The sequence below is a fragment of the Limanda limanda genome, chromosome 21 (assembly GCF_963576545.1).
Source record: "Limanda limanda chromosome 21, fLimLim1.1, whole genome shotgun sequence".
Classification (NCBI taxonomy): domain Eukaryota; kingdom Metazoa; phylum Chordata; class Actinopteri; order Pleuronectiformes; family Pleuronectidae; genus Limanda; species Limanda limanda.
The window spans coordinates 17452964-17475984 of NC_083656.1; the positions used below are offsets into that span (position 1 = coordinate 17452964).

Genomic DNA, 23021 nt, shown 5'->3' on the forward strand with positions numbered 1-23021 from the left:
CAGCACAGCGTGTCTGTTAGCAGCTGGAGGAAGCAGCCCGGAGTTAAGCCTCCGCGGCTCGGCTTCATGTCCGCACACGGACCGTCAGTCCAGGCGGAGGGTAACCCGGACAGACCCGGGTCTGGGTGAGGGGTTCCGGGAGTGAGGGCGTTACAACGACCGGACTGAGAGGTCGAGAGCCGTCAGATCGAGCTAGCTCTCAGCGGCTAGCTGCTCTCTCTCGGGGCTCAAGATTACAGCAGCGCATATTTTCAAGTGTAACATTGAACGGATCCCGTTTAACTGCCACAAGAGTTGTTCATCTTGTAATAAAGATCTCAATGAGGAAACACGCTGTTTTTTCTATTTTCACTGCATTTTAATATAGGCTATAAATAGTGAATTTTAATATAAAAATATGAATGATTAATCGAAAAATCGATCGTTAATTCTTCCGACGATCGATTAAGACAATTTAATCGAATGCCCATCCCTAGTTCATTTACGCTGAGTTTTAAATAATTCATATATTTTTAAAGAAATATGCTCAAAATATAAGCAGGCATACTTGGGTTTGTGTAATTTAAGGTACACTGTATGCCTTGGAATTCTCATTGTTAGTTTGAATACTACATTTTGTCACTTTTTCGCGTATACACCGAGATTTCACGAAATGTTCGGTCATGGAAATTTGGTTTAAAGTCATGGAAAAGTCATGGAAATCCATTGGTCAAAATGTGTATGAACCCTGTTCACTCAAAAGAAATGATGTACACAGTCTTATACCTTTGTCTTTTATTCCGTTTTCCAATATTTGTTTTGCTCTGAATCAAATATTTTGTGGTAACAATTTATCTCTTAGGTGGTCGGCCTGGTTACAGACTTTAAAATGTTTTTATAAGGATTTTCTAAAATTTCAATGGAGAAAACAAATGTATGTTCATATGCATCACCTCAGTGATGATGAGAGGTGCACATGTGACAATCTGTGCCCAGAAACCACAGCAATAATACTGGAAATGATTGAGGTACTTCATGTGCTAAATAAATACAGCATTGAATTCTGATTCATCTGAAGCAAGATACTCTGGTAAACAGACGTGGCTACTGAGACTAAAACTTTATTAATAGCAGTTACAGAAACAGAGTATGTGCCAAAGTTCTGTTCTGTTAGAAGTCGGCACATTCACAGACGATGAGAGCAGAGAAGTAGGTGTACGACAAACTTGACCTCTCTTTAACGATATGCAGACATACTCCCTCACATCACAACACACACGCACACAAAAGTGGACGAACGCCACGGGTTAGATGCGTCATCACATTCACAGACAGTACCCAGAGCAGAGGTTTAGAATGACAGACATGAATAATTGATTTTCACACTCTGATGTAAGCATCCTGCCACTGCACTTTGCTGGTTCAAATAATCCTGTCTGGTGTCTTCGTAATCGACTCAGAATTCTAACGTAGGACTTGGATTTGGTTCTGCTTCACCTTCATACCTTGTTCTAGGTACTCACTGTTTATCCCAGTTTATTAGTGCTTCACACAAGCGCATTCATGGCTTAAATTCCTAAAACTCAGTCAAGATTAGATCTGACAAATATGCTTGTTAAACTTCATTTACTTTCTTTTAGAGGTCAGATGGGAGTTAGTGATAAGCGTTGAACTAAATGTGAGCTAACATGCTAGATTTTCTACCAAAACTGTTTATTAATCAGTGAATCGGTTGGTCTATGTAGTGTCGAAACACTACATAGTGTTTATCTACCTGCCAATTCTAGAAACGCAGGACTGTCAGGCCGTCTGTCTGTGGATTGCATAACTTGCGATCAGGTCTTCCATTTGGCCCAGGGAAGTGCAGTATCAAATCTGGACACGTGATATGTTCAATAATAATAAAAATGGAATAAACAGGTAATCAGCGCTCTGTAGCAGTCAGTGGGGCGGGGCAGTGTGCCTTCAGTCTGTGGACCATGTTAAACATTTCATCTTAGAAAATCTATCAAAAAACACTGAAACTAAAAACACAAAGTAGCCTCTAAAATAAATGCAAGGGTTGAGTCAGTTGTAGCTCCAAAGTGAGGTGAGTTTTTTTGTTTTTTTATGTTCATGTGAACCCAGAGGTAGGTTTCTGCATTTTAGCACCAAACCAGTACTAAAGACAAATAGTCAGGAAGTCTGTCTTTCGTGAGGCACCTGACTTTTAGTTCAAATACATATGTTACAGCAGTTACATGTGGTTGACAACACTATTCACAGGTAGCAAGTGAACAAAGAAGTAGGGGCAGTAGATACAAGTTCCTGGTTGTGAAACAGCTTTCTTTTAACATACCGTCTTTCCACAGGACCTCTGTCTGCACTATACGAGGATGTAAAGGTGGTGCATCCCTCTCTGCTGAGCTGTGTGGAGCCCCTGGAGAGTCAGCAGGTTCGAGAGCTGCTGAAACGACTCGGAGTTCATGAACTGGAGCCCCAAGAGATGCTGGAGCAGCACATCTACCCCACAATACGGAACAACAAATGGAAGGTAGTGTTCTAAATGGATACATCTAGTTTTACCATCTGCATCTAAATTATATCATTCAAAAACTATATTATGCTTGTTTCACACAGCAGGTTTTCTATCTCTCCCCTTGTAGTTTACCTAAATGTCTTTCTTTCTTTCTCTGACCCCTTTGACTGATTCATCATCATCATCAGTCAAAGCCTGATGCAGTGGTGGTGAGCTACCTGGTTTTCATCAAGCAGCACTCCGCCTCCAGCCACGAGTACTTGGACGTTGCAGTTCCAGTCCTCACCAGCAGGGAGCTGCTGTGCCCAGGGCAGGATAAAGTGCACTTCTCTGAGGAGTACGGCAACATCAACCTGCCAAAGACACTGCCTGGTACAAACACACAGACACAAACCCCCTGCTGCTACTGTATTTCCATTTTCTCATGGAATAATTTTTTTCAGCTTGTGTGTGTGTACATGTTTTTCCTCTGTGGGGAAAACGCTTTGAGATTATGTTAGGGTTTTTTTCCTCCATTGTTATGGTTAAAGTGTGTGTGTGTGTGTGTGTGTGTGTGTGTGTGTGTGTGTGTGTGTGTGTGTGTGTGTGTGTGTGTGTGTGTGTGTTGTAAGTGGTAGCGGACCAGGACACTTGGCCTGAAGAGGAGCTCAATTCACAACCAAGTTTTAACACGTTAAAAAAAATCCCTTAGATAATTTAAACCTAGTACTTTTACATGATTTAGGATGTTTTGATCCATTGTGCTCTAGTTGTATTAAGGTGCGCCTGATAATGTATTTGTCTTGCTGTTGAGTTAATGCCCAATCTATTCTTGTCCAATACATACAAATTTTCTGAAAACACAATGCCATCTTTAAAAATATAATACTAAAACCACATTGTCACACTATAAACTATACAAAACTATTTATTGTGCAAACTATAGAAACATTAGACTTTCAAGTTACAATTTCTCTAACTTTTCTGGAATAACTTCGAAATCCGTGAAAATTATCCCAAAAAATTGAGTGCTAGATTTGCCAAAGAAAACTGGTACATCACAAATCACTTGAAAACTATACTTAAGTGGACTTGCTACTGTATCATCTGATATCTCTGACACATAGCAGAAAAGTATGACTTTATTCTCATATGATATCTTCATTGTTGTAAATGTACCATTTTTGACTCTTTACGTGAACCAAATCGAAAAAATTTAACAGTGCTACGTTTCCCTCCACCAGGCTATGATTGGGTCCTGCTTAGTCCCTGTTATGTGGAGACTGACCATGATGTAGAAGGATGGAGGGAGCTGTTCAGCAGACTGGGAGTCAGAGACGGTTTCATCATCCGTAAAGAGACACAAACACTCACTTCCAGAGAACTGGTGAGGAGAACATCGCTGCACCGTTACTTCAGCTTTTTAGGAAAAGCACAGAAGACTAGATCTTGGGCAGTGACAGCCCCACTTGTGGGCACAGATGCTCAAAGGCTACGGGTTTGTTGTGTTAGGAGTAGGACACAATATTTACCGGTTGCGTGGACACCCGAGGCATTACAAAGTAACTGCCTCATCATGATGAATCAGGTCGTGATTAAGGGATGAAGACACTAAAGATTAAAAGGACTACAGAGATGAATAGCTACTTTAGGGATGAGCAGAAAAAGCAGGTGAGCAGTGGGACATTTCACAGACAGAGCTGGGCTGCACAGGTCAGACATTCTTGATGCCTGTTTTAGCCTGAGCTAAAGCTACGAGGGACAGTGTGTGGATTTGTTGCGATGAATTTTATGACTTGTGCTGCCCTCACAGGCACCATTTCGGCCCAGCAGGAAAAGCACGGGTATAAATGAGATAGATTACTGAAGCCAATGTTAATTATTGCTCATATTTCCCTCCGACAAGGAGGTTATGTTTTCACCCGAGTCTGGTTGTTTGTGGGTTTGTATGTATGATTATACAAAAAAACACAGGAGGGATTACCACAAGAGAGTGGAAGGGTGTGGAATGTGTCAAGTAGGAACCCATTCAATTTTGGGACAGATCCAGATCCGGGGGCAGATCCACAATTTGCCCTTTCAAAAGGTCTAATCCAATGTACGTGCACTAGTTTTCAGTTCACCATTTACAAGGTGTCAAATCTGGAAAACAATGATGCACCGGAACAGTGACATTTGGAAATTGATTGGGGAAACTTTCAAAAGAAGGAAAAGTCATACAACATAATCTTTGCAGAGAAATAGTTAAAGAATAATTAAAGCACTGAAGAGCACTGATTGAACCCATGAGGGGGTTGCAGTATGTTTGAAAATGTAGATTTTTTTTTTTAAATTTTTTAATTCAGGGGATGGAAAACAGACAAAATCTAAAAGCTATAGAAATAGTGAAATAGAATCTGATAGGCAACCAGGTGCTAGCTAAATAGGTCACAGTGATTACTTTGAAGCTGCCTCTGGTGTGTATGGGGAGCCTGACAGAGAATCAGGGTCATTGTATTGTGATCAAATCCTTTAGTTCTGGTTGGAGAGAGAGACTCCACTTCATTAACAGTGTGTGTTTTGTTTAATCCTGACTCTTCTGTCTTTTGGCCCTCCTCCAGGCCTCCAGCCCCTGGTCAGCTGAAAGTGCAATGTGGCACCAGAGGCCTGGGGAGGACTTTGTGCTCGATGACTACCCCTGCGAGGAGTTCCATGCCCTGGCCACAGCCCAGTTGCCTGGCTCCCTCCTCCTGCAGCAGAGAGTGAACTTGCTGAAGCTGCTGGCGACCAACTGGGACACCGGGTAACACGCACATTCATTGTCACAAATTCACTTACATATTTCTCCTCCTCTGTCATGCTCTGTGCAGTGGGTACTGTTCCATTTGAGGACAAGGTGCATTCACTGGGTGTCTGTTATTTTCGGAAATTTAATGGTTAGGTTAATGGCATTGATGTTGATGTTAGTCGGGGTCGGGTACTAATTCCTGTTCTGTGACCATTAAGTGATGACAGGAAGTAAAGTGGAGTTATTGTTCGACATTTAAATCAAACAAAAGGCAGTGGCACTCTAGCCTTCTGTTTGTGTTTGATGTTGAGAGTCATCTGTCTGGAGATTAATAATCTGGATTTAGCTGCTTTTTGAGCTGGCTCATTTGGTGAGTTACCGTTATAGTTGTTTTAGATTAGAGCACAGCTGCTCAGCTTGAGTGAACCACTCAAGCTCACAAACTCATAACAACTGTTTTTGCTATTATAATATTTTTTCAATGACCTAATGTGTCGGTTAACGACAACCTCAGGACCGTGAGAGATAGTCTTTCTACATGTTCCTTTGGAGTTATTCAATTCCAATTTATTTGTATAGCGCCAAATCATAACATACATTATCTCAAGGCACTTTACATAGGTCAGGATCTTAAAACTTATAGAGAAACCCAACAGTTCCCACAATGAGCAGCACTTGCAACTGTGGAGAGAACCAGACTCAAAGTGGGCAGCAATCTACCTCGATCACTTGGGGTGAGCAGAGAAAAGTTACCATTGTCAGCGCTGACCACTGGCTAACGAAAGCTGCTTTCAGACAAGAACTGAACTCCAAAATCTGGAAATTATCCAGATGGGCTGTATCGAATGCAAATGTCAAAGTGAGAGGATCTGGACTTTCTCCAGTTTTTCCAGCCAGCCCCCTAGTAATATCTCTGGAAAATGTCCTCATGAGATAACGGCAGGATGACGTTTCAATCACTCGACAGATGCAAAACTGTAAAAAGATTAAGAGAAAGAATAAATAAATATAGATCTAACAATATAGAAAAACAAATTAAAAAAAAAGAGAGCCATACACGTAGAAGACACTGCTTTTAGTGATAAGGGCTGACTTCAGCGTTGATGAACTGTAAACAAAAACATGTGATCTCTGCAGCTGAATGAATACGTTATGTCCTGGCTCCTGTATGCTGCACCACCACTCACCTGTGAAATCTGGAGATTTCTGTTTTGTTGTGATGGCGTCTGACTGCGGATTCTCCCTTTGCATCATTCATATGTGAAGACAAACTCTGGAGAAAGTCGAGACCAATTTGTTTGGACAATCTCCGGAGTTCTAAATTTGACAGATAACTTTGCTTTGACAGATATGATTAATATCATATAATATAAGATATCACTTTTTATTCTAAATTTTATTTCTAAACTTGAATCTGGGTAAAGATAACAATGGAACTGTTATGACCTGGTCACATTTACATTTTACGGTCTACAAGTGGCTGTTAGCTCTTACATTGCATTGCTTCTAGTACCCTTAAAAATGGCACGAAATCATAAGGAGATATTAAAGCCAGGGAAACACTGAATTAGGTTGTGCGTCTATCACAGGGAAAGTATGACGACATTATATTTCCTGAGGTCTTAAGGAAAACATAGAGCATAACTGTCATCCATTACAGTTATTAATTTGACATGAGTAGATTTTTCTGCAGAGCATGGATCAGAACCTCTCAGTGCATTTAACGTTGAACATTGACCACGCGCAGTGCTGCTGAGTGCAGTTGGCATGTAGGTCACACAGTGCTGCCACTTTGTCGAGTTGTCATGAATGACATCAAGATCACTAGGCTCCAACTGAAGATGCACAATAATCATCTGTGAAGTTGTATGATAGTGTATCTTGTCAAAGAAGTGGTCATAGTGTGGTATTGCCTATTCCTTGACTGTAGGGACTGTTGGAAATCTCTCAACCATTTCTGACCACAACCCCTCTCATTCTTTCAGACACAAGTACTCTCAGTACCTCACAGCCCAGCTGGTCGACAGTGATGGACGAACAATCAAAAACACCAATTCATCCTTCTATTACTCCTTGTGTCGTCTTGAATGGGTGCCAGCCCATCGCCCGCTGGAAGGAGGAGAGCAAGAGAGAAAGTACCTCTGTCCCAACTCAGTTTACCTGACCTCACCTGAGGTCAGCAAACTGCTGGGGACTCATGTCTATTATGTGGACATAGATGCCAGCGAGTTCAGCAGAGCTCTAGGTAAAGATATGTCTTCTATGTTTGAGATCTCTTGTTAGTTTTAGATATTACAGAGGACGTTATGTTTTCAAATGCGTTTGTTTGATTGTTAGCAGAATTACGCAAAAACCACTGAGCCAATATCCCTTAAATTTTATGTAGAGCCGATATATGGCCTTAGGAAGAACCCTTTAAAATTGGGAGGTCAGAATTTTCTTTTTCATAATCTTTGCAGTGTTTCCCATAGAAATAATTAAATGTATGGAATGTAGCAGGGGTGCAGATTCTGAGTGACAGTGACACAGACTTAAGAATGAAAGAAAAGTTCTGGTGCGAGAACGAGAACTGCATTGCATGCCACAACTGTAGCTAAAACTATGAGGTCTGACTGTCTGCGTGGATGGAAAAAACGTTATGGATGATAGAGAGACGTTGCTAAACTGCAATTAGTGCAGCAAATACCTCTTCAATGCATCAAAGGAGCAAAACACAGAATTACAGATCTGTTATTTTATTTTTTATTCCTTTTAAAAAACTGTGATGGGACAAGAACTAGCCTTGGCGGAGGTATGAGCTCTCACAGCGCCCTACTCGTTATCATGTATTTACACCAGGTTGTTTTAAGTCATTCACATAATGGTCCGTCGTCACACTTTCTTTCTCTCCTTCAGGAATGAGACAGAGTATCACAGTGGAGGCTCTGATAAACTACTTGAAGGAATGGTGTGTCAAGCCAGTGGCGGATGACCAGGAGCAGAGACCGCCTGAAGACGAGTCAGAGGGAGCCAGTTTCACATCCACAGTTCAGCACATCCACAACGTGTACACCTATCTGCATACCAACTGTCCCCAGAACAGCCTGAAGGAGCTGTTCCAGCATTCCCCTGCTGTATTCATCGAGTACAAAAGGTACATAACTGTATGCGCATTATTTCTCATGTTTATTTCAAGATTTAAACCGCAGAGGTCACAAGAAAAATTTGCTTCCCCAGGCACGACAAAGACTGGTGTTCAGGATGCTTCTACCACCTGAAGGAGGTGTGCTGGAGTGACACGACGACAATGTTCCTGCGCTACAAACTGCTGACTCGCAGACCTGACAGCTGTGTTCAGGAGCCAAAAGTCCTGGCTCCGTTCTACCATCAGCTGGAAGGCATGGAAGACTTCTTCACCAGAGTACGCTGCTTTGTTACCGTTCACCTGAAACACTTCACTAGTTTTAATTTAGAATTGCAATCCGGAAAAGGGGTAAATATACAGATGATGGTTATGTACAGTAGCATCATGCTGAGGCTAAAGCTGCATGTCCCAGGCCAGAAGTCAGCATCTTCACCACATGATCCATTTCAAAGACATGCAAGTAAAGAAACAGCATTGCTTGTACCCTTCAAAGTTACAAAAACATTAACATTCTATTCACATCTTTGCCTTAATGTTATACCATCTCAAAGGCCATATATAATATTCACATCAAGACAATAATTTCAAGTTTCAGTAATAAAGATGATTACTGACAGAAGCCCATTTTCAGACCAAACTTCCCCATTGCTGACACCACACACGATGTCTGATTACACTTACTATACTATCTTATTTACAGCTGCTGAATGTGGATCCCAGCCCCAATATGAAGCAGTACGTCGGTTTGTTGGAACTGATCTGTTCTTCATCCCCCATACCAACTGCTGATGTGCTACAGGATGTGTCAGTGCTCTACGCCAGACTTGGTGAGGACAATCAGATTGCCATTCTTTGTTTCATAGACTTTGTTCAGACGGTTATCCGTAAGTGATCAGAGCAGAGTGTGTAATCCTATTGGAGCAGCCAGAGCACCCATACTGTACACATCTGTAAAGATCAGAATCACATTTTAGACCAACTCCAAATGTGGTTTGGATCTGATTTACAAGGATTGCATTTGCTGTGTTTTTTTTAAGCTGTCCAGACATTCTACAAAACAATCTAGATAAGCATTTGGTCTCAAGAAGGCCAAACGTTTCTCACTTTTCAGCCACACGCTTTTCCTTATTCTTCATGTCCCATCTGCCTGGAGCTCTTCATCTCTCTGCTCAACAACTGTTCTATTTCCCTTTTGATTAGCTTTACAAGTTATAATGTAAGATGATCTCTGTATCTTCATCAGCTCAAAAGTGCAAAATTCTAGTGTCTGGCGAGCAGGAGCACAGCCCTCAGTTCGAGCCGAATTCCAGCTACTGCTCCACTTTGAAGGGTGAGTAAAGTTCACACCTTTCACACCGTTATGAACACAATCCACTTGTCACTGCCTCTTCAATCTGTGCGTCAGACTCTCTACTCGCCTCATCTATTTATTGCAGATGAGCATCATCCACCACCTGTCAGTATGACACATGTTTAGAGTCACATAGCTTACTGTACTGCAGTGCACGTGTTTGGAGGTGTGGCAGCAGGGCAGTTATTTACAGTTCTAATGGGATCAGGGATCTCAGAAAACACACAACCTGAATGTGTGTATTCTCAAAGATAGTTTAGTTCTTTTTTAATTGAATTCTAATGGATGAGCCGCAGGGAAGGCTCAGGGGGAATTGTGAGACAAAGATGCCGCATGGGGTGAAAGGCACAGTTGCATGCCGATGTTCTAAGAACAGTAGGAACTTTGTTGTTGTGGTTTAGCTCACTGATTTGCCCCATTACCCCACACTGTCAGCAGATGCTGCAGCACTTGCTGTGACAGAGAGCTCATGAAAGCAATTAGTAAGGCGCCCAGTTGCTGCAATTTGCATCATACTACAGTCAGACATATTTTTAGATTCAATGTGACTTACACTATTCCCAAGGACAACTTGCCAGAAAATCATCATGTTTACACATTACTGGGTATTTTGCAAACAAGAACTGCTGATTTGAATCACTTATGTATACATTCATACAGTATATATGTGCTTAAATAAAATTGGGCTAAAACTGTATGCCACCATGAAGAAATTTGCTGTACCATCTGACTGATATTCATTATTAAACATTTTCAAATTCAATAAGGTTCTAGTTAGTCATTTAAAGAGCCGATATAACCGATATGCTGTAAAAACTGAATCTGCACAACCGACTGATGGTTTTCATTTCTCCCTTGTGTCCAGGTATGGTGTCTGATAAGAGGGTCTTCCCCACCAAGGATAACACCTGGGTGAGTCTGGCACGCAAACCTATGATTGCTGACAACAAGGAGCTGGAGAAGATCTTTAAACCACACGATCAGGTCTGCCTGCTCAACCTGCCACCAGCAGAGAAGAAGGCTTCTCCCAGAAACTATACTGGGAACATGGGTACAGCACTGCCATATTTGTTTTCATAAACATGTGTTTTTATACCCAATTGGCGTTTTTGCCAAACCTACACTAATATAATGCTGTTTGAAATCCCAGGAGAGCGAGCCAACAGCGTGCCTACCTTCAACGAGGGGGACCGATCTTTGTTCATGGAGATCTGCCGTGTCAGCCCCCTGTCCCTGTGCGTCAAGACTGAGCCTCAGACTGAGAGCCTGAGGCCCAGTCCATCCATGCAGGCCATGGTGCACTCCGTCATGCCCTACATCCAGAGGTTCCTCTACCACCACGAGGACCTAGCTGATCTCTACTCACACCTGGTCGAAAAGAACATAGGAGGGAAAATCAAACGTCTAACCTTTTGTCAGGTCAGAAGATCACAACTTAAACTTTAACGTTGTTTGGAACTTGGAAGTTTCTTGTTTGGATGTTTTATAGAAGCTGGGAATATTGGACTGTTTCATACAACTGTACAAAGAAATATTGTGTACACACCATGTAACACACAACTTTGTGAGAGTAGAAAACAGCAATGTGTCTGGACACAGTCTCACCTGGAACCTAGAGTGTGTACAATTCAAAGTGACGTTTGTTGTTTGTGTCCAGGTGGGTAAGCTGTACATCCGCTACCAGCTGGACGTGGCCGACAGCGATGAAGCTGTAGTGGAGATGCAGGACGTCATCTGTCTGCTGAAGGACGAGAAGGAGCTCTACATCCAGAAGGATCATCTCTCAGCCAACCTGGACATCTGCAGGTACACAAACGGACAATTGTGTTAAATTATGAACTACAATGGCTACTACTATGTGTCTTGCAAGTTATCTTACAATACCTTGTGTTCCTGTGTGTGTGTGTGTGTGTGTGTGTATTCCAGGGAGCTGGTGAAACTGTTCTGCACAGAGAGCAGCCACAGGAAAGAGCTGATGCATTTCCTGAGCGCCCTCATAACCTCACTCGATGTAAGTGATATACGATCCCTTCAAGCATTGATCACTAATCCATATCAAGTGAGAGGGGTCATTGCATACTCGTGGGCTTTCATCCCATCCCCTTGTCTTTTCCATCACACACTCAAACACACACAGATACACTGCCACCACCATGGAGCTGACTGTAGCTAGAACTAATAGGCTGTTTCCCTGGAGGGAGTCACGTTTACATTACATGGCAACTCGCTCTCATCTCTCCAGCAGTCAGAGGTTAACCAAGCCGATCTTCCCTAAGGCCTCAACTTTGAACTCTATTGAATATGTGATCTTGCTTTTTTTGTGTGCAGAAGCTGTTTTGAGACATGCAGTTATATTAGGCCGCATTATAGTCAATACTGAATTCGGGATAAGACGCAACTGACTGTTTGATTAAAGTTCTGTGTCTGGTTTTGCCAAGGTCAATAAAATGGAATTTGCGATTCTTTGATTAAGAGTTTTAATGATGTGACTCTGCAGCATAACAGCCGCTTAATACACTGGAGTCAGACAGAGGCAGATGTGAGAGGATCTGAGGAAGCTTCTTACAGATCTGCCTCCTCTCTCATTACATCCACTTAATACTTTCACTTTTATATTATGCCAGGGAACTGATCACTCACTGGCAGCACATGTTAATTAGGTCATGGACATTTTGATAAGAATGTCTGCCAATGTAAGCGAGAGAATCTGAGAGATGAAACCTAAATCCTACCCAGCTCAAGTGTTGTTATGTAACTCTTTTGAGGATGGGATGCATCAGTCATGTGTCTGTTATGTAAATACATTTGAGAAAACCATATAAAACAATATGATTGCTTTAACTCTGCACAGTATGGGTACCACACTCATTACCTCTGTTTGTGTCTGCAGGACCCAAGAGCTCTGAAGCGACTGTTGGATAAAGAGGACATCAGAGAGCTGCCCACTGACCAGGAGCTGTGGGAGGTCCCAGAGCCTCCCAAACCAGAGTTTCACCTGGAGAGAGGTGCGCAGGAAACGTACACTGTCAACCCATCCATTGTCAACATTCCCAAATAACTAGGCATCACTGCACTAAAAGACAAACCACTGATTTAACACGGAGCATGTTTATGGTGTTGGGGAGTATAACTGCATATTTCAAAACTTTGTATAAAGCCTTCAATTACTCCAAAGAGAGCCATGTAAAATCTGATAAACTGTCTGAAGTAATGTCGCAAATTAAGAAGTAAAGTTAGAAAAAAGTGAGTTTATCAGAATAACAAGCTGATAAGGTCTCTTAATCTTTAAATTAGCAGACGTAAGAGGATCTAGGACTTAAAAAAGAAAATAAAGCTCAAATATTCATAAAACTCCAGATCTTTATCCAGAGGGGCTCTATGTGAGAAGGAAAATGTCCGAGTCAGTTGCTGTGGATGTTTTTCTGGAGTGTCTCCTGCAAGCCCCTTAGTTTTAACTCCAGATAATGTCCAAGTAAGCATATGTGAGATCAAAACAGGAAACAAAACAGGATTTGATCGGGCCTGTTGATGTTTCTGAAACGCGACAAAAGACAATTTAAAAATCAATACAATTATCTCTTGATAAAAAAGAAGAGCCAAATATTAGACACAGAAGAAGATCAACATGGAAACCTGAGAGTCATAAGTCTTGTCCTGGGGCAGATCCTAATTGTTTTAAACTAACGTTACTGACAGTGAAAAGGGAACAGCGTATTGTTGGGGATTATATTCGGTGGTGGATTAATCCAAACGTGGTACTGTAGTAAATATTTCCAGCAACAGATCAGTGTGGGACTCAAAATATTAATTTTAATGAAAAAACATGTTAGACAGTATCACAAATATTCAATGGACTGCATTTATAATAGCACTAGAAACTCTAGTTATAATGACCAATCAAAGTACTTGTCATTCAAAGTCACATTATATTCACACATTCATACTGTGCATCGGTAGTTATGTATGTATTTAGCCTTTTTAAAATCAAACTTTGTATTTTTGAGTTCTATAAGATTGATATCTTGGATAAGGAGCCTGGGCCGGGGGAGATAAATCAAACGTTCACACGATAGTTTAAGTGTAAAGATTGAAAGGAAAAAACGTTCAGTGTTAATGTGTGAAATAGTCACAGTTTGATGCAGAACATCAACAGTAACTCGCTGCTATAACTGGAGACTGAGATGAATTCTAACAAGACAGTGCAGCTTTTTCTGAGCCTCTGTCAAAGTGAGATCTTCCTTCTGCAGTTTCTCCAATTCTCTGTGTGACATTCGGCCTGATTGCCATTATCATTTCATAATATTCAAAGTGTATTTCTTCTCAGTCACAACCCTGCACACATACACTCCTTCTACACACGCGCACACAAACGGAAAGATAAACTAGTGGGTTTCTCGCATATGCTAATTTGGGTTTGTTCACGGTTGTGTGTGGCAGCATAAAAGAGCAGCTGTTGCCAGGGCTCAAAGAGCGAGAGGAGCAGATATCTCATACGCACACATTCATACGTCTGCAAGGAATAATATGATCAAAAGACTTCTCCATTACCAAATCTGCTTTTATGACATAACAGCACTGCAACAGGCCTATACTGCATGTGTTGGCCGTTCTACAGCTTTTACATTATCCTCTGTTTCTCCTTGTTGGTTTTAACTCTTGAATATGTTGATCTTCAGTCCTATCAAGGAGCCACTCCTCCATCAGCTCTCTGGAGGAGCCACCACGCCCTGCACAGCAGGACGGGGAACAGACACTAGTCTGCTGGCCTCCTCGAGCATCCTTACAGAGCAGTGGAAGCAGTCGCACAGGTACTTTGTCCAGCTACGTTTTAATGTCCTGACACCTAAAGACCGCAAATCCCTTTTCTCACAATTTCTATGTGCCAGCAGGTCAGTCAGATGGAGGCGTAGTAGATGCCATCATGAAGATGTGGCCTCCTCCTCCTGGCCCTAAAGACAGAGGCCCGGAGAGAGAAGGCGTGCTCAGAGAAGGAGGCCACGTCCCCCCCCAGAGTCCCAGCAGTGAGGGACACCAGCCACTCAGGAGCGGCACCAGACCACCAGACCAGCCCGCGTTCCAGAGAGTCCTCGGCCATCCAGACCACCCGAACCCTGCTGCTGGGACCACCAACACCAACACGGCGCCACGACTACCAGGTGACACACTCAACCATCTCCTGTCTCCTGCTGCCTTTGGTTGTTTGTCATGGTTTAGGATGAAATAACAAAAGACAAACCCCAGCACCAATGAAAACATGAGTTAGGGACCACCTGGAAAAGAAAGTTGAACTGCAAACCTCATGTTTACAGATGTGTATGCAGACATTTTGTAATTTTATCAACTTGGTGAGGGAGCTATCGGCCAATGCCAAATGTAAGCTTGTTCTACAAAATGAATCTTAACAGTTATCATTTTCGTTTTAATTTTATATTTGGGGTGGCAGCATTTAATCGAGGCTACAGTTCACATTTATCATGAAAACATTATAATTATGTCAAGTGGCGTTATCGTCAAATTCTACATGTGCAGCGACTCCTGTAAATGCTTAAATCTTTTATTTGGTCTCGTGTGTTAGGAACAGAGCGTCGTCAGCAGGCAGAGACGACTGAGTCTGACAGAGCTGAGAACGGAGAGAGCAGCGCCGCATCCCCCCCCCCAGCACAGCAGAATCCTCCATCTGCACAGGCCGCTGAGACAGCCGGCGACCAGAGCGCTCCCAACAGCCTGTAGGCCTCTCCCACTCATCTCACACAGTCTGAAATATTCACGCAGAAAACCAATGTTGATTTTTTACTAAATACACTTTGTAATCCCACTTGCTCCCCCCCCCTTACCCCCCACCTCCTCCACTCTCCACACTGATCCATTCTTTGTCTGTCAGGGTCGTCCCTGACGCTGTGGTGCTTCCGAGTGTGTTCCAGGGGACGGCAGACACTCCTCGTCCTCCCCTGCACCTGGACTTCCCCCAGTGGAACAAAGGCCAGGCCCTGGAGGACCTGACGCTCACCTGCCAGAAACCCACCACGGTCAGTGCCCTCACTCCACGTGACGGTTTCCCAGCGGTTTTGAGTGTTAGCGAGCTTTTTCTAAACCGGTCTTCCTCTCCAGGTGGTGATATCCGACGACGCCATGGACATGGCGGAGATCGGCGAGTGGGGAGAGCAGCTGGTCAACTCCTTCCTGTGTCACTGGAAGGACAGCGGCGACCCCAGGTGCCCCACGGACATCGTGTGGTGCAATCAGAGCGGCGAGAGCGGCCAGCCGTACGACTTCAAACTGAGCTTCGGAGCCGCAGGAGAGGCGAGGGTGCTGTACGTGGAGGTGAAGTCCACTATAAAGAAAGAGAAGTCGTTCATCCACCTCTCCGCCAACGAGCTGGACTTTGCACTGAAAGAGAAAGAGCGTTACCACATCTATCGGGTTTACAGCGCAGGAGACGCTACCAACGCTCGACTGTGTCGCATTCAGAACCTCGCGCAGCATCTTCACACCAAAGATCTGGCCCTTTATCTGTTTGTATAAGTTTCAGTTTCTGCACTATAACACACACCGTAAATTGTAAGTGATAAGCTCAATATGCCTTTTAAACATTATCATAACTGCACTGACTTTAGTTTTAAGTGTGGCCATGATGCAAGCTACTGTTTTCTTTAGTATGCTGCTCGTGAGCCAAAGTTTGCACATTCCTTTTTTCATCTCTGTCCACAGTGATGTTGTTATTGCCAGCAAACTGCACACACACGTTTGTGTTTTGTAGTCAGTGTTCAGCAGAAAATCTGAATGTTTTAACCGTCTTTTATTACCTCACTTGTACTCTAGCATTCCTTTTAAATAAATGTTTTCTTGTTAACTCAGTGACTCCCAATGTATTTGGCTCTGAACACTGGATATGAACAGACACGGTTTTCAATAAGTTTACAGACACATAGCAATGGCCGACTCTGTCACCTGATCCTCTGACAGATGAAGTTATTATGGCTGTGGCTTCAGTTAAATCAAACAGAAGGAGAGCAGACTGGAAAGGTCCCTTCCAGGCTGCCATCATTCCTGGTAATTGCACTGTCACAGTGAACAGGCCGCACTTTGATTGTCCACTTTTGATACAAGTATCACTCTACATGCCTTTTGTACGCATTATCTTAAGAATCTGTCTCTTATCTGCATTCACTCCCAGGATCAAATGACGCTGCAGTAGACGTGGGTTTCCATGAACGTGACATCTGACTGCACTAATTTGTCGAGACAGCCTAGTGAGAGAACGCCTCAGTTGTTCACAGTTGTGACGTCAAACATGACAAACCGGGGGAAAAAACTGAATTGCCTCTTCTAGCAATATAGGAAGGGAGTCAATCTCTTTTTTTTTTATTCCGGTCTTCCAGCATCTAAACACCCTGCGTATTCCTGCTAATTTTGGTGTGAAAGAAGTATAAAAACATGTCCTTTTAAATTTGGCACAATTGTTCACTTAGACCCACATATTAACTGATAAGATTTGCAGGTGAAAGGTCAAGGTCACGATGGCCTCAGAATATAGTTTTTTGGCCTCTTGAGCACATCATCTCAATTCTCAAAAACGTCTTCATATTTTGACCAGTTGTCACTTGGACTCAAACATTAACTGACTTTCAGTGGTCAAAGGTCGCAGTGACCTTTGAACTGCACTGGTCGGCAAAGGCATACAACCACATTAAGGTAATTCAGGTTTTATTTCCTTTTTACTTTCTCCTTGAACTTTACTTACAAGACAAACTAAAGCATATTCCAAAGAGGGGAAGATACTTGTAGATACATATTTGTTTTTCTTTTCATCACTAAGGACCCCCGGTGCTCCCTGGGCCTCACTGTGAGAGTTCAGTGTAGACCTTATAAGATGGTAATCTGTGTAAATCAGGCCATATTACTGTCATGTGATGAGTGCTGGTGGAGATATTAGAAACAACCTCCAGGGAAAGCACCTCCCTATTTCCACCGTGTGATGCAACCTCTTTGTAACCACAGGGCTGCTTTCTGCAAAGGATCAGTCATGAGGGAAGACACAGTCACAGAGACACAGAAAACACTGAATGAGCAAATGACAGCTTGTTTCTAACGGGAGCTCTCCAGTGGGAACCTGCAACAAAATGCTCTGCAGTATATTACAGTGCATTTTGTAGAACTAGAAAACTAGATGTCCTCACGGAGAAGATAAACAAACAGCATCATGTCAGATCAGGTCACTGCAGTGTCTTGGACCACAGATTTAATATCGTGCCGATGTTCGGTAGGAAACAGATAAGCGATAAGGAGCCGCAGTCATGTGGCAGAGCAGAGATTAGCACCAGGTGATGTTTGTTTTTTCTTCTTTTTATATGAGTTGAGAGACATAGATGCCCCCTCTGTTGGATTCATGAGGCATTCAAACTGCCTTGTAAATCTCAACTTCAGAATCAGAATCAGAATTCAGAATCAGAATTCTTTTTATTTGCCAAGTATATTTGCACATACAGGAAATTGCCTTTGTGTGGTTGGTGCACTCTACATAAATAACAATCAGACATTAAACAACAATATAAGACAATATAAAACAAAACATGATATACAGTAAGAGAGTTATGGGCACGTACAGTGCTAAGGTGCAGAGATTTTCTGGAATAGGTGGTGACCGGGACTTAAAAACAAAAGAAGTTGATGAATGTTCAGAGACTTGAGATGTCTCTCTCTCTTCAACACCCATTCGAAGCATGTTGGACACGTGTAGATGTGACCATGTGTCCATTGTGCACTTGTCTAGTGTTCTTAAAGGATTGAATCATCTGATTTCGGACAGACAAATACAGTGACAATACAACAGACTGCAGGAGTTGTATGTTCTGTTAACTGACCTCTTTATGAGATTAATGTAGAGACCTCATGGTATTCTACTAAAAATGAAATAAATAGAGAGAGAAGGCCACACAACTCTGGAGTGACGAGAACAATGTGCATGAATGATTTTAACTTGGCTAGAACCTTCAGTCACCAACATGTGGAGACTTGTTGTGATGTAGTCATACACATCAACTCGTCATAATCAGGGCTTCATAAAAAGGTGGCAGCGACCAGCAACCTCTACATGCATCAGAAGAGCAGCGTGACTTCAAAATAAAGCCTTCACTTCTGTCTGCACAAGGTTTATGATATGTTTCTCAGGTCAGATAACTGGATATTGAAATTGCCAACAACTTTCATTGTGTTTCACTGAGCCGGAACTATATCCACGATAACTGCAGGTGTCTTGTTATTCAGCATTCAATAGTTTGAGTGGAGCTGAGTGATCTGAGATTCCAAAAGAATCAAGGTAAACCGGGGATCATAAAAACATCTTTTGGAGATGACCTATGCTTAAAAATCAAAAAACAAACACATGTCATCTGCTTAACAATGACTTATTAGTCAATGATACCCTGCATTATTAAAATGATTAGTAAAAGTGGGCCCAGCACTGACTCTTTAGGCCATTTAAAGCTAGGGTTGATAATCCTGGAAAAGCCATCAGGCTACAGTTGCAACAGATACGTCAGGGCCCCTCCCATCAGCCCACTCATCAAAACCACGCCCCCAAAACACATGCAGGTACCCTGACTGACAACTGCTGGAAGCTAACTTCTTTCTTCTTTCCTCTCCTCCTCAGTTGTATATCTCTCTCCGGCTGAAGCCAGGCAAGTCAGTTAGTAGAAGGCAGGTATGCAAGCGAACCATTTAAATTATGTATCATAGTCCTACGAGTGCAACAGACACACTTTTTTTGGTGTGTTTTTTTATATGTTTTCCAGACAACTTTATTAATTTATGGTTATAAAATTGGTTCAAAAACAAATTACCAACTGCAAGGGAAATGTAACATTTGTCCTAAATATGATCATGTTTATTCCCCCTTTGATTGATCATGATTGAATCTCATACAATGTAACCTTGATCATGCTGTATCCTGTACTACTGAATTAATCCTGGCCTGATTGCTATAACTAGGCATTGTTATTTTTTCATGTCATCAGAAGACCCCAACCTTTGATTTTGCCACAACCCCAGCCAGAGTGGGAGGGGTGAGCCAAATGTATAAAGACAAAGAACTGCTTCCACTGGGGGGCATATTACAAACTTTTGTCGTATGCACCATGCTCTGATCATTAAAGTGTGACAATACTGTAAGAGAATTGTGTCTCTTTCCTGGTTGTTAAAGAGGATTGTAGAAATTGCCACAACCTTTAAAAGGTTGCGTAACTGCCAGAGGTTTCCTCCTTTTAAATGAGTTTCTTTTCTCGTGTTTAGGAACTGTTGGGTTTCTCTATAAAATGGCAACGTCTCAACCTCACTATGTTAAGTGCCTTGATGTATTGTATGACTACAGCCAGCTTCATCACTTCTTAGGGTTTCTTTTTGTTTGCAGCGTGTTTCTGTATTCGCAGTGCGTTGAGTTCTCTCGGCCGCTGAACGCCATGAAAATTGAATGGAATCAAAACTAGGCTCTGTCTTTTAAGGGGACAGATTATGAAAATTACACTTTTGTAGTGCTTCTACACGTTAATTTGGGTATCTAGCATGTCTACCGTCCCAAAAACTCTGGAAAAAACAACTCCCGCGATTTGTTGTGGTTCCTCTGCGTCAAAAACGATACGCTAGATGGCATCGAATGGGATTACGACCAGAATTGACGTCATAGGCTCGCTACACGGCCCGGCTCCACCGACCCGGTTAGCTCGCGGCCGGCCCGGGGGTTAGCTCGCCGGCCCGGTGGAGCTGGGCCGTCTCTCCCTGCAGCCAGGCTTCGGCCCACCTGACTCTGGTTCAAAACGATATGGTTGCAAGATTGTATATTTGTCTCCAGTAGCCATATTTCTACAGAGGTAATGGATAGCTACAAATCTGGGCGCTTGTTTCTCGTCAAGGAGGGAGGAGGTCAATCTGAGGAGGGCTGCTTCAGACAGAGTAAAAAGGGAGCTGTTTTAAATGATCCTTGTGGTATTTTGACCAAAATATGTTACAGACATTTCATTAAGACCCCAAGGAACCATATCAACTGTGGTAAAATGGGCATAATATGTCTCCTTTAAATTAAGACTCAGTAAGGAGTTTTTTCTTTGTGCCCAGAAACCCAGCAAACAGTCAATGAAAGTCACAGCACCCGGCAAGTCAACAACACACACCCCTACACACCCTTCTCTTTAGATATTTCCGACGGCCCTTGAAGGCAGCGTAGTCTGTACGGAGACAGCGGGCAGCGGCGGCTCCCGGCGGAGCAGCGCTGTGATTGGCCAGAGCGGTGAGGAGGGGGAGGGCTTTTCTCCCAGCCCCCACCCCCCCTCCTCCTCCCCTCCCACCCTCCTCTCCTCTCCTCCCATCCTAGAGGACAGAGCGATGCGGAGACAATAGGACGCAGAGCCCGGAGGAGAGCGAGCGATGCCCGGCGCCTCATCCGCACACGCACCGCTGCTCGGAGGCTTCTCCCCCCCCCCCCGGCTCACCTGGCCCTAGTATGCGCCCCCCCACCGCCCCAGTGTGTTCAGCCCGGGCTCACAGCGCGGACCCCCATCCTGAGCAGGGGTGAGTAGTCCTCTTCTCCTCACCCGGAGCAGCCTGCACCTGACTCCCCCTGTGATGCAGCATCCACCACAGTGTGTGTGTGTGTGTGTGTGTGTGTGTGTGTGTGTGTGTGTGTGTGTTTTTGTTTTTGTGTGTGTGTGTGTGTGTGTGTGTGTGTGTGTGTGTGTGTGTGTGTGTGTCCTCTTGGCCTGAGGTGCATGATGGATTGGGCCCATTCTGTGCAGCAGCAGCAGCACACACTGAAAACAATGCTGTGTGTGTTGTTACCTCCAGGAAACATCACTGTTTGCATTATTTATTTTTTTTACATTGTTGACAATATTTGGGTGTAGAGCAATTTGTGTTATTGATCGCAGCTCATAATCCCCAACTCCGACCATGCAAGGCTGTAGTTTCGGGTCAGCCAGGTTTCTGCAGCAGTGTGTGTGTGTGTGTGTGTGTTTGTGTGTGTGTGTGTGTGTTTGTGTGTGTGTGTGTGTGTGTGTGTGTGTGGTTTCCTTGAGGGTCAGTGCAGTCTGAGGACACACTGCAGGTGGGATCCAACAGGACGAGTGGTGGTCAGGTAAAGATTTGGGTTAGTCATGAATTGCTCCTGGTTCAGGTTACGGTAAGGTTTCATTGAGACTATCCACAATGAATTGAAGTCAATGCAAAGTCCTACTAAGGAAAGCTGCACAAACCTGTGTTTGTGTATTGGGCCCAAGACACAAACACACAAACACACCTTACCCTCCCTTAGTCTAATCCTAACCCTAAAAGCAAGTCTTAACCTTCAAACTGGCCTTTGTCAAACTCTGGACTGGCCTAAATGTCCTCATTTCCCCAGATTGTCCTCACTGCAGAGCAGCAATTCTCAAAATGCTGCTCACAAAGATATAAGTACAAGGACGCACAAAACACCCGGCGTGATGAGTCACAGATCACAATGTAGGTCACAGAGACATTCCGGTGCTCAACAAACCCTCGGCACCGGGCGTCTCGCTGGCAGCGGTGGAGGCTTTGGCTGCAGGCTCCTCCTCCTCGTCACATCAGGATGTAGCAGGTGGGACATGGGAGACGTCCTGGATGCTGCTCGTGAACATGTCCATTGATAAACACAGATTTTATTCAGGCGCAGGCTCTGTTTTCACTGTCTGTGCTCACTTTAAAATGCAGTATATGACAATAAAGCAAATGTATGCAAAATGACAGGATAATCAGTAGTGGTGGGGGGAAACATTTATTCTGTTCAGTATCGCGATATTTTGCGCACGCGATTATATCGATACAGTAGCACAAAGACTCTAGTAGTACACGTTTTTGTTTATTTTTCTCAATTTGATTGAAGCTCTAAGTTACTCTTATTTATACGATTATTCTCAGGTTTATGTTACTCTATTATGTCTGCTTTATGTTACAGTATTTTATTTAAATAATTGTAAGTTATGTGCTGGGAGCTCAGCGTTCATGTGAGAGGTCTCCTATTCAGAAAATAATTACAAAGGTCCTGTGTCCTGAATGTTCAAGGACAAAGTTTTTGCACTACCCTTTCTTAGTTTTTGCACTTCAGTTAATGTGTAGAAGACAATGTTGTTCACAGAATTAAATGTGACATTTGAAGTGAGTTGAGCAGTCTTATTTTCCTCACTTTTTGTAATGCCTCTGAATAATATGGGGGACATGAATCGCAATATATCGCAGAATCGAATCGCAATACTTGCAGTTTCGCAATATGTTAAGAATCGCAATAATATTGAATCGTGGC

The 23021-nt window shown here is 43.1% G+C and overlaps 1 protein-coding gene across 3 annotated transcripts in view; it reads left to right on the forward strand.

The window, feature by feature from the left end:
* The window catches only part of wu:fj29h11 (uncharacterized), a 37260-nt gene extending 20692 nt beyond the window's left edge, over positions 1–16568 (forward strand). For all 3 annotated transcript variants that reach the window (XM_061095208.1, XM_061095210.1, XM_061095209.1), the window contains 19 exons: positions 2331–2512; positions 2686–2869; positions 3721–3863; positions 5077–5258; positions 7229–7488; positions 8139–8376; positions 8460–8643; positions 9068–9194; positions 9611–9697; positions 10584–10769; positions 10869–11137; positions 11376–11524; positions 11645–11729; positions 12609–12723; positions 14395–14526; positions 14608–14874; positions 15294–15444; positions 15600–15744; positions 15827–16568. In XM_061095208.1, coding sequence (XP_060951191.1) covers positions 2331–2512; positions 2686–2869; positions 3721–3863; positions 5077–5258; positions 7229–7488; positions 8139–8376; positions 8460–8643; positions 9068–9194; positions 9611–9697; positions 10584–10769; positions 10869–11137; positions 11376–11524; positions 11645–11729; positions 12609–12723; positions 14395–14526; positions 14608–14874; positions 15294–15444; positions 15600–15744; positions 15827–16240 — 3500 coding nt within the window. In that variant the 3' untranslated portion in view covers positions 16241–16568. The remainder of the gene's footprint in view (positions 1–2330; positions 2513–2685; positions 2870–3720; positions 3864–5076; positions 5259–7228; positions 7489–8138; positions 8377–8459; positions 8644–9067; positions 9195–9610; positions 9698–10583; positions 10770–10868; positions 11138–11375; positions 11525–11644; positions 11730–12608; positions 12724–14394; positions 14527–14607; positions 14875–15293; positions 15445–15599; positions 15745–15826) is intronic.
* The last annotated feature ends 6453 nt before the right edge of the window (positions 16569–23021 follow it).